Source organism: Balaenoptera physalus (genome assembly GCF_965194825.1).
Source record: "Balaenoptera physalus genome assembly, chromosome: 20".
Taxonomy (NCBI): Eukaryota; Metazoa; Chordata; class Mammalia; order Artiodactyla; family Balaenopteridae; genus Balaenoptera; species Balaenoptera physalus.
Window position 1 is genome coordinate 48,824,378 of NC_138901.1, and position 13,361 is coordinate 48,837,738.

At 56.6% G+C, this 13,361-nt stretch overlaps 2 protein-coding genes across 8 annotated transcripts; one reads left to right on the top strand and one right to left on the bottom strand.

Moving 5' to 3' along the window:
- Positions 1-19: 19 nt before the first annotated feature.
- TLCD1 (TLC domain containing 1) lies at positions 20-3,949 on the bottom strand. Of its 3 annotated transcripts, none has more exons than XM_082442839.1 (4): positions 3,819-3,949; positions 1,426-1,508; positions 1,250-1,332; positions 20-843 (listed from the first exon to the last, which is right to left on the bottom strand). In XM_082442839.1, exons 2-4 carry the CDS (start codon positions 1,487-1,489, stop codon positions 460-462), a joined length of 531 nt encoding a protein of 176 aa, XP_082298965.1. In that variant the 5' UTR covers positions 1,490-1,508; positions 3,819-3,949; the 3' UTR covers positions 20-459. The 3 variants fall into 3 exon arrangements, with proteins under 3 accessions (XP_082298965.1, XP_082298964.1, XP_082298963.1); XM_082442838.1 differs by lacking the exon at positions 3,819-3,949 and adding an exon at positions 2,685-2,815; XM_082442837.1 differs by lacking the exon at positions 3,819-3,949 and adding an exon at positions 1,844-2,218.
- NEK8 (NIMA related kinase 8) lies at positions 1,686-12,997 on the top strand. 5 transcript variants are annotated; one of them, XM_082442799.1, is made up of 16 exons: positions 1,686-1,778; positions 3,291-3,374; positions 6,351-6,556; positions 6,796-7,028; positions 7,267-7,398; positions 7,898-8,106; positions 8,262-8,341; positions 8,637-8,818; positions 8,913-9,063; positions 9,475-9,551; positions 9,879-9,996; positions 10,637-10,787; positions 11,031-11,194; positions 11,299-11,457; positions 11,641-11,799; positions 12,191-12,994. In XM_082442799.1, the coding sequence occupies exons 3-16, from the start codon at positions 6,421-6,423 to the stop codon at positions 12,217-12,219; spliced, it is 1,980 nt and encodes a 659-aa protein (XP_082298925.1). In that variant the 5' UTR covers positions 1,686-1,778; positions 3,291-3,374; positions 6,351-6,420; the 3' UTR covers positions 12,220-12,994. The 5 variants fall into 5 exon arrangements, with proteins under 5 accessions (XP_082298925.1, XP_082298924.1, XP_082298923.1 ...); XM_082442798.1 differs by lacking the exon at positions 1,686-1,778 and adding an exon at positions 2,874-2,991; XM_082442797.1 differs by lacking the exons at positions 1,686-1,778; positions 3,291-3,374 and adding an exon at positions 4,344-4,479 and having other exon boundaries at positions 12,194-12,997.
- The last annotated feature ends 364 nt before the right edge of the window (positions 12,998-13,361 follow it).

The window sequence follows — 13,361 nt, forward strand, 5'->3', positions numbered from 1 at the left end:
ATACCTGTAACAGATATTTGTGACCCAGACTAGAGTTGGTTGTCGTAGGACAGCTACAACTTGGCCTCCATCATGAGGTAAGAGACCAAGCAAGAAGCTTTGCAAGAACCCCTTCCTTTATCTCTGGAAGAGGCTTTGTATGAAACCAATATCCAGAGTTTTCATTAGCATCCATTTCAGGGCAGTGTGGGTTGGCTGGCTTTCCGGTAGCACCTTGTGCCCATAGCCATCTACCATGTCCAACCGGTCTGTCTGCTTCCCTCACCCCTTGCCCAAGGAAGGACAAGGACTTCAGAAGAGTGCTTTCATTAGTGTTTTCAATAGTGGGTGCAGGTTTGAAAGGTGGAGTGGCTGGCCCCAGAGGACAGCTCAGGCAAGGGGCTAAGTCTCTTCTCAGTCCGTGTGAGGGTGTTCTTGGCTGTGTTTGCTGTTCTTGCCACAAGTCCCTAACTGCGCTTTTCACTCAATCAAGAACTTGTCTTTGTGTTGCCGGCTGGGGACACCTTGGGGGCAGAAGTCAGAGCGGAGGAGGCGGGAAAAGTAGATGAGGATCATGACATCCAGCATAAGCAGGATGCCCAGCAGAAAGGTTCCCAGGTTCCTCTGGCCGGCGTAACCCAGGAAGAAATGGGTGAGGTAGGCCTGAGGGGCCAGGCGGAAAAGAAAGTACATGAACAAGTTGATGTATTTGTTGACTCGATAGAGGAGGAGGTCCTGGGCATTATTGATCTTCATCATCATGCGTATTGTGAGAAAGATGTTGCTGACCTCCACCAGCAGTGTTAGGACGCCCCCACCAACAAATCTGCTCCAAAAGATGCCTGAAAAGAAGGCACCCATAGCCTACAAGGCAAGGGAGAGAATGGGTTAGGGAACCCAGATGTCAAGGCTTTCCTGGAAGTTGGTGGAAATAACAAGGCTACCAGAGTGAGGGGTAGGAAATCTTCCCTTATTTGCTTCTTTCTGAAATATAGTTTATAGTGGATTCAAAAAGATTAAATTTTGATCCCTGCCCACAGATTCTCTCTCTGGGTGGAGTTTCCAGTCTAAGAAGGCGAGGCCATGATTGCTGGCCTCAAATAGTGAAGCAAGGGCCCAGAGACTGCCAGCCCTCAGCATTCTAGCATGAGATGTGGGACACAGGGTGGGGATGGGGTTAAGAAAAGATGGTCTTTACCTCCCAGGTTCAGAAAGACAGCTGAGACTAGGTTGCTAGCACCAGGCCTATACCACATCCCCTGCTTCTCACCATGACGTGGTGGACGAGGTATTCCCAAGAAGCTCGTGCCTGATGGCTAACCACAATATCCAGCGTGTCGTGGATGAAGTACCCTAGCGGAGGGTTGGGGGAAGAGGTCATAAATGGTACTGAACAAGAAGCTTATCCCTGTCCCCCCTTTTTAATGCTTCCTGGGGAAGACCTACCTGCGGAAAAGCAAACAAGCAGATAGCCAGAAAGCGACCATGCGCTCTCAACGTCCACCAGCATCTCAGGGGTCTGCCATATACTGGAAGGGAAGGGAAAAGGCAGGCTCTCATCTCAGTATCCCCAGGGACCCACAACTCTCCCCCACACCCATTACCCTTGCCAGTCCCCGGAGGGTCTGGGCTGGCGCTATTGGCTGACGGGGGAGCCAGGAGGGGCTCGTCTGAAACCCAGGTGTCTCCTGTTTCCCAGGTGAGAACCCCCCCCCCCTCCCCTGGCGCTGCTGCCGCTCCTGATTGGACAGCATTTTAAACCGGGAATCGGGTGAGACTGCCTGGGCCTTAGCCCGCCGGTGAGTGATGGAAAGAGTAATGCGGGATCCCCTAGCCACCTTCACTCCCCCAGTCCTTCACTCACCACAGCAGCGCCCAGATCCCTGACACAATGGAATGGGCGAAGGAGACGAGAAGGTTGTGCCAGCGCCAGGTGCGCAGGGGGTCGGCGCGCACGTGCGCAGGCAGGGGCAGGCGACAGAGCGCGTGCCGGAGCGCCCGGAAGGTCAGCGTGGCGCCCAGGAGCAGCGGCAGGGCGGGGAACAGCATTGGGGGCATGCTGGCCCTCCCTGCCTCTGTCTGTCCGCCCTCTAGGTGGCCTCCTCCGGCCGTTCGGGAAAGGGGCTCCCTCTCCGGCCAGTCCACCGCAGACGCCTCTCCTGCCGGCCGCCGGCCTCACACACACGGTTTCGGCGGAGACCTCTAGGCCCCTTCGCTCCTCCAGTTCCCTCCCCGCCGGCCTCTGCCCCCGCCCCCGCCCCGCCCCCCCGCTTGTCCCCGCCCCTCCGGCGCCTCTGCAGCGCGGAGGGCGCGAGCCCCATTTCCCGGGGCCCCCCCCAGGCGCCTCCAGGCTCCCGCGGACTTCGGGCAAAATGGGCTGTCCTGGGGGCGCTGCCGTCGAGCCACCCCTCGCTGGCAGCTCCCGACTGCCGACGGAGTCCCACTTCGCTCGCTTGGCCTCGTTAACCCGCATCCCCACTTTCCCCAGGGGTCCCGGCTCCCCCTGCCTGGGCGGGTACTGAGAGAACTCTCTCTCCCCGCCCTCAACTCCTCTGTGGGCAGAACTAAGCGAGGCCCGTCACAACCCACGTCCTTAATCCCTGGTTCTGGGGACCAGCCGGTGCCCCGCTTCGGACTGTGATCTCCGCCCGGACCTTGTTCCACTGGATCACTAGCTTCTTCGAGCGCAAGACGAACACGTTTACCTGCCTCCACCTCGTCCCGCACCGAGTCGGTGCCTAGAAACTGTCGACTAACTCATCACCCATCCTCCCATCCGGCTCTTGGGTTCCTGGGGCCGCGCGGCAGTCACAGTCCTCCCTCAGACAGTCCCAGCTCTCTTCTCCCTGCTCCCTGGAGGCTGGGGCGGGGAAGACGGCCGATTTGCCCAGGCTGCTGGGGTGACTCTCACTCTGCAGGCCAGTGGCCTGGAGCAGTTGCAGCTCGAGACCACTAGGTGTCAGCCTGTCCTCACCGTGGCGCGGGATCCCCTCCCGCCGGCGAAGGAACCAGGCAAACTGAAGGGCGGCGGAGAGGCGGGGGCGGGGGTAAAGGAGAAAGGAGTAGTGGGGGCGGGGGCGGGGGCGGGGGCGGGGGGGCAGGTGGTGGAGGTGCTGCGAGAGGGAGGAAAAGCCAGAAACCCGAGGCGCAAAGCGGTTTGGGTGTTTGTTCTGCCTCCCCTGATGGCTCCAAGGTTACACATTAACCCCTCTGGGACTCCTTGGTCAACCAAGGCCCGATCGGTTTCTAGGTGAGAGCACGGAGTGTCCCGGCTGAGCGGCCTTCCCCTCTGCTCTCCCCTTTGCTCACAGGGCAGCTTTGTCCGACAGCCACAGCGGCCTGAGCCAGACTGAGGGGCCCTCATGAGGGGCCCTTCCAGCAGTCATTCCATGTGGGTAGGTTTGGTCACCCTTTCAAGGGGCAGGGTGGGAGCTGAAGATAAACACCCCTTTCCTCACGTTCCTCGCCCACTCAGAAATAGGGATGCCATCCCTTAGCTAATCACCATCCTTCCTGCTCCCTAAACTGAGCTTTTATGGAACTCGTGAAGAGCAGAAAGCGCCAGGGAGCGACCTGGAATTAAACTCACTTCTGGTCAAGATCTTAGACAATTGTACTAACCGACCCGCTACCTCTGGGCAGAAGCCTTGAACCCATATGAGCCGAACAAGGGTCTTTCCCCCTCTCCCCGACGCTTTCAGGTAGTAGTCCACTTCCCTCCCATCTTCCCCCAAGGAGGTTCTCTCTAGTTGAGAACTGAAGGCAGATTACTCTGCGGCAGCGGCAGCGTTGTATGTGAGCGTTGGGGAGTTGAGGGTGTTGACGAGCGCAGTGCTCACTAGCTCACTAGTCGGGACAGCCCGGAGACCGCGTCACGTCCTCCCTAGGTGAATCAACTTGCACAGATCGGGGTTTCCCCGGTCCCTCCCTAGGCAAACACGAAACTAATCCGGCACCCTGCCCCACAGACCAAGAGCGCCGACTCGGTTCAGTTTTGGTAGTGTTTATCGTTTGCGTGTCAATGAGAATCTGCCCTCTGCTTCGGAAACAGCGTCACTAGTGGCCAAAGAGTGGGCCAGAGAGAGATCGGTCCTTTCTTCCCACCCTCACTCGGCCTGCGCTGGGAACCCCTCCGGTCTAAGGAAGCTTTGCGAGGGCCGGATGCGGCCACGTGTGTAGGAAGTAGCTGGTATGGTGCTGGCTTTTGCGGGGCGTGCCAAGAAATGGCATATCGCCCCATTCCTTACACCCTGGGAGGGCGACTGCGGATCCGGGCTGCAGGGACGGTGCAAATTAGCGGAGACAAATGAGAGGCTGAACCAACACCTAGCTCCACTAGCTCCGCCCCCTCAATTATCTTGCAGTGCAGGGGGCGTGGTTCTAGAGAGGGCGGGCCCGCGCACGCGCTGTGTCTGAGATTGGGGGTTCCGGAAATGTGACTCTGAGAAATGAGATGGAGAAGTACGAGCGGATCCGAGTGGTGGGCAGAGGTGCCTTCGGGTGAGCCAGGGCTCTGGGGGAGGCAATTGCTCGGGGAGAGGGAAAATAAGCCCCAACTCCGACAGCAAAATCTCTCCCCGTTTAGCCCCGCCCCGATGCGTGAGCGCCTAATCCGGGAAGCCCTGCCCAGGCTTCCTGTCCTAGTCCTGATTGGGAAACTCCGCCTCCAAGGAGGTCACGCCCCCGGCCAGCCTTTGCGGCCCCCCGCAGAGTTTGTTCTTTGATCCTGACTCATTCATTCAACAAATGTTGAGCAGCAACTATACACGTCAGGCTTTCGATACTGGGTATACAGTTAAGACCAAACAGGCGTGCTCCTTTCCCTCTCGGAGCTTACAGACGATCGGAAAATTATACAATAAACAGGACATTGTTAAAGCAGTGATGAACAAACGGCGAGAATAGAGTACAACACCAGGGAGTATTCATTTAGGATGGTCAGGGAAAATTTCTCTGAGAGGTGAAGTTTCAAACCAAGACTTGAGGAATGAGGACCAGTATGTAGTCTGAAAAAGGCAGAGCTTCTCAGGCGGAGGAAACAGCTTATGCTAAGGTCCTCACGTGGGAAAGAATTCAGAGTATTCAAAGAACTGAGAAAAAGACTAATGTAGTTGGAATGTAGTGGGCAAGGTAACCAGTGGAATAAAATATGATTGTCACAGAGGGTGGGAACCAAATTACGGCCTTGTAGGCTGAGGTAAAGAAGTTGATTTTTTTGCAGTGTAAAGGAAAAGAGGTTTAAGCAAAGGAATGGTCTTGATATGATTTGCACTTTTAAAATGTCACTCTGGCTGCTGTGTAGAATTTAGATTTGAGGGTGACAAGAGTGAAAGGGACCATTTGAAGTCTAGTGCAGTATTTTAGGCAAGAAATGATAATTTGGCCAAGGTTTACAGCAGAAGACACAGAGAAATGGGTGGGTTCCCAGTATTTTGGAGGTAGTAGAAACAAGATTTACTGATGTTAGTGTGAGATAGAGGAAAGATTCTGGCATGATTTTCAGGTGTCTGACTTTACTAACTGGGGGACTTTAATAACTGGGGGATGGTGGTGTCATTTACTGAGATGGAAGAAACTGAGGAAGGAAAGGTTTCAAGGGCAGGAATCAAGAGTTTTGTATTTGTTAAAATTCAGGATGCTTGCCAGCCATTCAGGTAGAGATGCAAAGCAGGCAGTTGAATATGTAAGTCTGAGGCTCAGAGGAGAGGTCTGAGCTGGAGATATACAGTTGATACTTAGATAGTCCATCATTCAACAGATACTTATTGAGCTCCTACTAAGTGCTGGGGTATGCACTAGGCTATGCACTGGGGCTATAGTGGTGAAGGAGAAAGAACAAAACCCTGCTTTTATGAACACTGACTACAGAATTGGCAGAAAATAATAAAATGAATGGCTCCTACTCACTGAGTATTTTTGATGTGCCAGGCGTTGTGCTAAGTGCAGTACATGCATTTTCTCATTTGATCCTCTCAACAACCTTGTGAGATCGATCCTATTTTCCAGATCCTGATGTCACATAATTTAAGACCAGATAACTAGTAAGAGGAGGAGCCAGGATTTGATCCAGGCAGTTAACTCCAGAGTCTATGCAGACTTACAGAGACCAAGACTAACTTTATTAGGCACAGTCATTGTGCCTGTGGTGAAACTGAGTCCCAGATAAGTTAAACGACTTACCCAAGGTCTCAGACAGCTTGTGGTCGGTTCTCCCTATTCCTAAACTCAGTGTTCTGTGCACTAACTTAGATGACTTCTTAGTCTAGGTGCCAATTCCCTTGTCCTAAGGAACACCTAGTCACCAGGTCTGCCCTGCCTGATATGTGGCTGGAAGCTCAGCTGGTACCCACTCCTGTACTCCATGTCCTCAGGATTGTTCATCTGTGCCTTCGCAAGGCTGACCAGAAGCTGGTGATCATCAAGCAGATCCCAGTGGAGCAGATGACCAAGGAAGAGAGGCAGGCAGCCCAGAATGAGTGCCAGGTCCTCAAGCTGCTCAACCACCCCAATGTCATTGAGTACTACGAGAACTTCCTGGAGGACAAGGCTCTCATGATCGCCATGGAATATGCACCAGGTGGGCCAGCCTCCTTGCACTGGCCTGGCTCCAAGGGCCTCTCACCTCTGGGACAGGCAGGCACAGATCAGCCAGCTTCCCTCCTTGGAATGGGCTTGGCTGAGGGTCAGAGGTATAGGGTTCTGACCCCAGTTGTGTGACACTGGCAAGCCCGTGCCCTGTCTGGGTCTTTAGTTTCATAAAAGGAAAATCTCAAGCATGGAGAAGCCTGGATCTTGACTAGTTCCTTGCGGCTGCAGGTGGCACCCTGGCTGAGTTCATCCAGAAGCGCTGTAATTCCCTGCTGGAGGAGGAGACCATCCTGCACTTCTTTGTGCAGATCCTGCTGGCACTGCATCATGTGCACACCCACCTCATCCTGCACCGGGACCTCAAGACCCAAAACATCCTTCTAGACAAACACCGCATGGTCGTCAAGATTGGTGACTTCGGCATCTCCAAGATCCTTAGCAGCAAGAGCAAGGCCTACACGGTGCCTGGGCATGGAGGGGACCTCAAGGGTGCTGGAGGTTTTGAGGGCCAAGGTCTACTTTGCACCCCTGTCCCCAGCCCCACACCCCCAAGACCTTGGCCCCTTAGTCCCTGGCTGGATGGTCCTGCAGGAGGAAGCACTTTTGCCTACTTTGGGGAGAAGCTGTCTGTAAGTGGGCTTTTGGGCAGAGCCTTGGTCCTCCCACCCTGGGGCTGTAATATCAGCTTCCCTCCTGCAGGTGGTGGGTACTCCATGCTACATTTCCCCTGAACTGTGTGAGGGCAAGCCCTACAACCAGAAGAGTGACATCTGGGCCCTGGGCTGTGTCCTATATGAGCTGGCCAGCCTCAAGAGGGCCTTTGAGGCTGCGGTGAGTAAGTCCCCCCCCAGGGGGACAACTGGGAAATCCCTACCTCTATCTCCTGAAGTCCTTTGCTCCAACCACTTCTGTGTTTCTTCTCTTGTGGCTCACTTATGTCTCTCTCATCAGACTGGTGGATTACCCCAGGCCAGGGCTGTGGCTTCCCTAAGACTATGGGTCCCTTAGGGTAGGGCTTGGGTCCCCCCATTAAACTGAGGGCTCCTGAGGGTAGGGCTCTCCCATCAGATTAGGGACCCTCCTAAGGGCAAGACGTGAGTTTTCCCAACATGCAGCCAGCTGACATGGCTGCAGCTCCCCTATCAGAGGTTCTTGAAAGCAGGGTTTGGCTCCCCTATTATCCTGGGAGCCCCCTCACCAGACCGATGGCTTGTGAGTGCAGGGCTGTGACCACCCCACCAGGCTAGGGGCTGGGGCTGGAGCTGGGGGTGCTGCAGTTTAAGAGCCTGGCCTGAGGTTCTGGCCAACCCCACACGTGGTGCCTTCACAGAACCTGCCAGCGCTGGTGCTGAAGATCATGAGCGGCACCTTTGCGCCCATCTCTGACCGGTACAGCCCTGAGCTGCGCCAGCTGGTTCTGAGTCTGCTCAGCCTGGAGCCTGCACAGCGGCCACCGCTCAGCCACATCATGGCGCAGCCCCTCTGCATCCGGGCGCTCCTCAACCTCCACACCGACCTGGGCAGCGTCCGCATGCGGAGGCCGGTGCAGGGAGGGGGCCCTGGGCAGCAGTGGGGCACCCGGTGGGAGCACAGTAGGCCTGGGGCAGAGAGGGGCATTCTCGGCAAGTCCACCATTTCTGGGTGTGGGGATGCCAGGGAGGGTCCTTGTCCTGAGGCCCCCATCTGTCCTGCAGGGCAGAGAAGCCCCTGGCCACCGGGCCACCCATGGCCCCCGGCAGCACAGGGGGCAGGACCACCAGTGGCCGTTGCAGAGGTAAGTCGGGACGACCGCAGGGGTTCCGACGGACACCATGGCATTCCCACCAATTTATTATTTTTTTAAATTAATTAATTAATTAATTTAGGCTGTGCGCGGTCTTAGTTGCGGCATATGGGGATCTTTGTTGCGGCACGTGGGGATTTTTAGTTGCGGCACGCATGCGGGATCTAGTTCCCTGACCAGAGATCGAACCCGGCCCCCCTGCGTTGGGAGCGTGGAGTCTTATCCACTGGACCACCAGGGAAGTCCATCCCACCAATTTAATAGGCCTGATGAGTTGTCCCCGCAGGTGTCCCCCGGGGACCTGCCCGGCCGGCCATTCCGCCGCCGCTGTCATCGGTGTACGCGTGGGGTGGCGGGCTCAGTGTGCCGCTGCGGCTGCCAATGCTCAACACAGAGGTGGTCCAGGTGGCAGCGGGGCGCACGCAGAAGGCTGGCGTCACGCGCTCCGGGCGCCTCATACTTTGGGAGGTGAGCAGGCGGCGGGTGGGCCTGAATGGAGGGGGGCGTGGGTCAGGAGCTGAGCACTCAGGCGCCGCCCACGCCCTCCCCTGTCCCCTCGCAGGCCCCGCCCCTAGGCGCTGGAGGGGGCGCCCTCCTCCCTGGGGCGGTGGAGCAGCAGCAGCCCCAGTTCGTCTCCCGTTTCCTGGAGGGCCAGTCGGGTGTGACTATCAAGCACGTGGCCTGTGGGGACCTCTTCACGGCCTGCCTGACTGGTGAGCCGGTCAGGGGACTACCCTGTGGGGACTCAGCTATAAGAAGACCCCCCCCCAGAGCAATTCCCTTCCTTGCCTATCATTTGCTAACTGCTCACTTAATAATGCTTTTACCTTCCAGGGAGTGCTTTACTTACCCGATCTCCTTTACCTTCACAGTAGGCCTGACAAGGCAGCTATATCATCCCCATTTGACAGATCTAGAAACTAAGGCTCAGAGGCTGACACTTGTCCAAAGTCACACACTTGGGAAGAAAGACCCCAGTCCTTCCCCCCCCCCCCCATCCAATTCTTCCAGCCCTAGCCTCCAACTAACTTTTTCTTGCTCCTCCGATCCAACGTTGCACTGGTCTGTCTGGAAAAACAGCCTAACCTCTTTCCTTTCCCTTTCCTCACTGCTCCCCTTCCCAGACCGAGGCATCATCATGACCTTTGGCAGTGGCAGCAATGGGTGCCTAGGCCATGGCAGCCTCAATGATATCAGCCAGGTGGGTTTTGAGTATACATTGGGGAGGAGGAAGTGGGGAGATGGCAAGCAGCCCACATTTGAGAGCTACACCCAGGTTGGGGGCAGGGGAATCCCCAGCAGCCACAGGTCCCTGTAGCTCCCAGGCTGCACCTGTTCTGGGCAGCATCTGGGGAAGTACAGAAAGACCAGGCTTCCCCAGTGGTTGCAATATGTGTGGGGGGGAGTTAAAGAGACAGCCACCTCATGAGAATTTGCAGCCTCCCACTTCATCCCTACAGAGGATGCTGAGGCCAGGTGGCTAGTCCAGACCCCTTGCCCACTCTGCCCTTGCTTCCCCTCTCTCTAGCCCACCATTGTGGAGGCCCTGCTGGGCTATGAGATGGTGCAGGTGGCCTGTGGGGCGTCTCATGTGCTGGCCTTGTCCACTGAGCGAGAACTATTTGCCTGGGGCCGCGGAGATGGTGGTAAGATTTCACTCTGTTCTAGCCTCTGGAACCCCCCAGCCATGATTTGTTCCTCTTCATAGCCATCTTCTACCCTATGGCCTGTTTTCTCCTCCTCCTTTTCTCTCTGATTCATTTATTCACTCGACAAACCTTTATTGCACACCCACTATGTACCCACCTTGTGCTGGGTGCTGAGACAAGATGAACATGATGTCGATTCCTTCGGGTGGTCATGATGTAATGAGAGAGATTTCATTCATCCAGCAATATATGTTGTGCCCCTCGCTGGGTCAGGCATCAGGCTGGGCATTGAAACTAGGGATGACTTAGATGGGGTCCCTGTCCTCCTGGAGGACTCAGTCTAGATGGGGGAAGGATGACACATCTCCAACGTGATAGAGGACAGACAGCATCAGGGCTCACCCAAGGTCCAGAGGTGTGGGAACACAAGGAATGGCAAGGGACTCTACCTGGAGAAGACAGACGTGGCACCTGAACAGGGCCTTAAAAGAGGAGTAGAATTTTGACCCGCGGAGGGGCCAAGGACGGGCATTTCAGTCAGGAACAGCCTTCACTCATGCTGCACTGTGGGTCCTCCTTATCCTAGTATCACTAACCCTAAAGCTCAAACTAGCCCAGTGCCGGTTTCTCCTTGTAGGCCGGCTGGGACTGGGCACCAGGGAGTCCCACAGCTGCCCCCAGCAGGTACCCATGCCCCCAGGACAGGAAGCCCAGCGGGTTGTATGTGGCATTGACTCCTCCATGATCCTCACTGTGCCCGGCCAAGCCCTGGCGTGTGGGAGCAACAGGTATGTGAACTAGGTGCACTACAGTGACGAGCCCGCCCTCTCCCCCACCTTAGCTGCCAGTGCTCCGTCTGTCATTGCCTACCTCCCACCAGGGATTAGAACTGAGGGGGGCTTGAGTGTTCTGTGGGTTCAACCCAGTGTAAGATATGTCCCCTGGTACACCAGCTCCTGCCCAGATAGGTGGGGGGAGGACAGTCTATATAAACTGGGTCAGCTGGACTTGGCTTCTGGCTCTGCCCTCAGGTTCAACAAGCTGGGCCTGGACCATCTCTCCCTAGGGGAGGAGCCTGCCCCACACCAGCAGGTGGAGGAGGCCCTGAGCTTCACACCACTAGGTTCTGCACCCCTGGACCGGGAGCCCCTGCTGAGCGTGGACCTGGGCACTGCTCATTCAGCTGCTGTAACTGGTAAGTAGGACCTGGGCACAGGAGGCCAAAGGTGGACTCCCCTGGCTTCCTTGGGCCCTCTGTTGAGGCACCCTTTCCTTCCTTTCCTCTCTCTTCCCCCACAGCCTCTGGTGACTGCTACACATTTGGCAGCAATCAGCATGGGCAGTTGGGTACCATCGCTCGCCGGGTCAGCCGGGTACCTTGTCAAGTCCAAGGCCTCCAGGGAATCAAGATAGCAATGGTGGCCTGTGGGGATGCCTTCACTGTGGCCATTGGGGCAGGTGATTAGTGGGCACTGTGGGGGCAGGTAGAGGTGTGGGCAGACCCAGGGGCAATGGGGGGTTATGCTCAGGGCTACTGAACTCAGCAACCCCATGTTGGGGCCAGTATGGCAATCTAGGAAGCTAGCTGCTTGCTAAGGTATGTCTTTCTTCCATTTCTCTCCTTGGGATTCTCTTTGGCAGAAAGTGAAGTGTACTCTTGGGGCAAAGGGGCCCGAGGTCGACTGGGAAGGAGGGATGAGGATGCTGGACTCCCTAGGCCAGTGCAGCTGGATGAGACACACCCCTACACAGTGACTTCTGTGTCCTGTTGCCATGGAAACACTCTCCTGGCTATCCGCCGTGAGTTATAACCTCAGCCTCACCCACACAAGGGTTAACCCAGCTGGCCCCTGCCCACATTCCCATCCCCAGTGGTCACAGCCCAAATTATTAAAAGCATTTTCAGCCCCCAGATAAATGAAAGCAGAAGCTGCTGGGCAAAAGTGAGCCCCTGGGGTGGGCAAGGGTAGGTGCTTCTAGTGCCTGAAGGGCTGCCTCCACTCCTCCCCAGGGCCCAAATGTGTTCTTTCTCCTCCAACCCTCAAGTCCAGTTTAGTTTGAACCTGTATTTCTGGCCTGGCAGGGTCCAGAGTCCAGGACCCAGTGTGGGAGTGAGAGTGGAAGTAGCTGAGGCTTGCTGGAGGCATCGCCCTCTGGGAGGCTGCAGGGATTTCTCTTTTGTGCTCTCCAGCAGTCACAGATGAGCCAGTCCCCCCTTGAGGCACCTGGATACACCTCTGGACGACCCTGATATTGCTTCTCCTGTAAATGTTCTTGAAAAGTGCAGGTGCCTCAGGCATGACCAGCCCCCTGGATTGTATCATCAATGGGGTATAAGAACCAGTAAAGCCCCTGCTCTGCCTTTGGCCCTGGATGTGTAAAACTCAACCCACCCTATTCCCCCAACATCCCTCTTTCCCCTCCCCACCCCTTCTTATCTTTACTCAACGTCCCCAGGGTTCAGCCTGGCTAGAGTTGGAGGCCAGATGTAACTTTTGGAAGCAGGGAGGTCTCCAGAGCCTCTGCAGAAAAAGGCTGGAGGTAGCTGTGGCTCCACCTAGACGCTGCCCCTTCCCCCAGCCCAGTTAGAAAATAAGTCGCTGGTGTCTACTGGGAGAGCAGCTCAGTGCTTTGGAGTAAGGCAAGCTGGGGCCTGCCTGTTCTGGCCATTCCAGAGGCCTAGCCCCTGCGTTGCCTGGGGCAGGGAGGTCCCGGGACTGCTACCACCCGCCCCCACGCCTATATCCTGAGGCAGGGGTTTACACAATCTCTGAGTGCCTCCCTTCCCCTGGGGGAGTGCATGGGCTGCAGTATACTGCAGAGGACATCCCTGCTGAAGGTTGCCCCTCACCCCATGCCATTCCCCCAAAGCACGTTGGGAGAAAGGGTAGCTGGCTGGACCAGACTAGTTTCCCAGATGACTGGGAAGTAGCGCCAATAAAAAATCAGCTGCCTGCCTAGAGTGTGGTCTCTTGAGGGCTGGGGGTGGCGGCCACCCCAGGGCTGGGCTGGGCTCCATCTGGGCTGCAGGGCCGCGGTGGAGAGAGGAATGTGGGCGCAGCCTGAGGCCCGGGACGAGGTTCCTCTGGCCCAGTTCCCAGCCCGGCCTTCCCACCCAGCTGGGCTCCCCGGATCTGGTTGCCAGGCTTCAGCTGCCTAGCACCTGGAAGCTGGAGCCCCGGGCCCCTGGGCGACACGTGGCCCCCGAGGCCGAGCTGTTGACTCCGGAGAAGCGAATCTTTGTGGCGCGGCCCGTCCCCCGAGGCTCTCCGCCCCATCCAGCATCAGAGCTCCCCCCCACCCCACCCCACCCCCGGCCCTGTGGAGTAGCGGGGCCTCGACCTCTGTTCCCGAGCATAAAG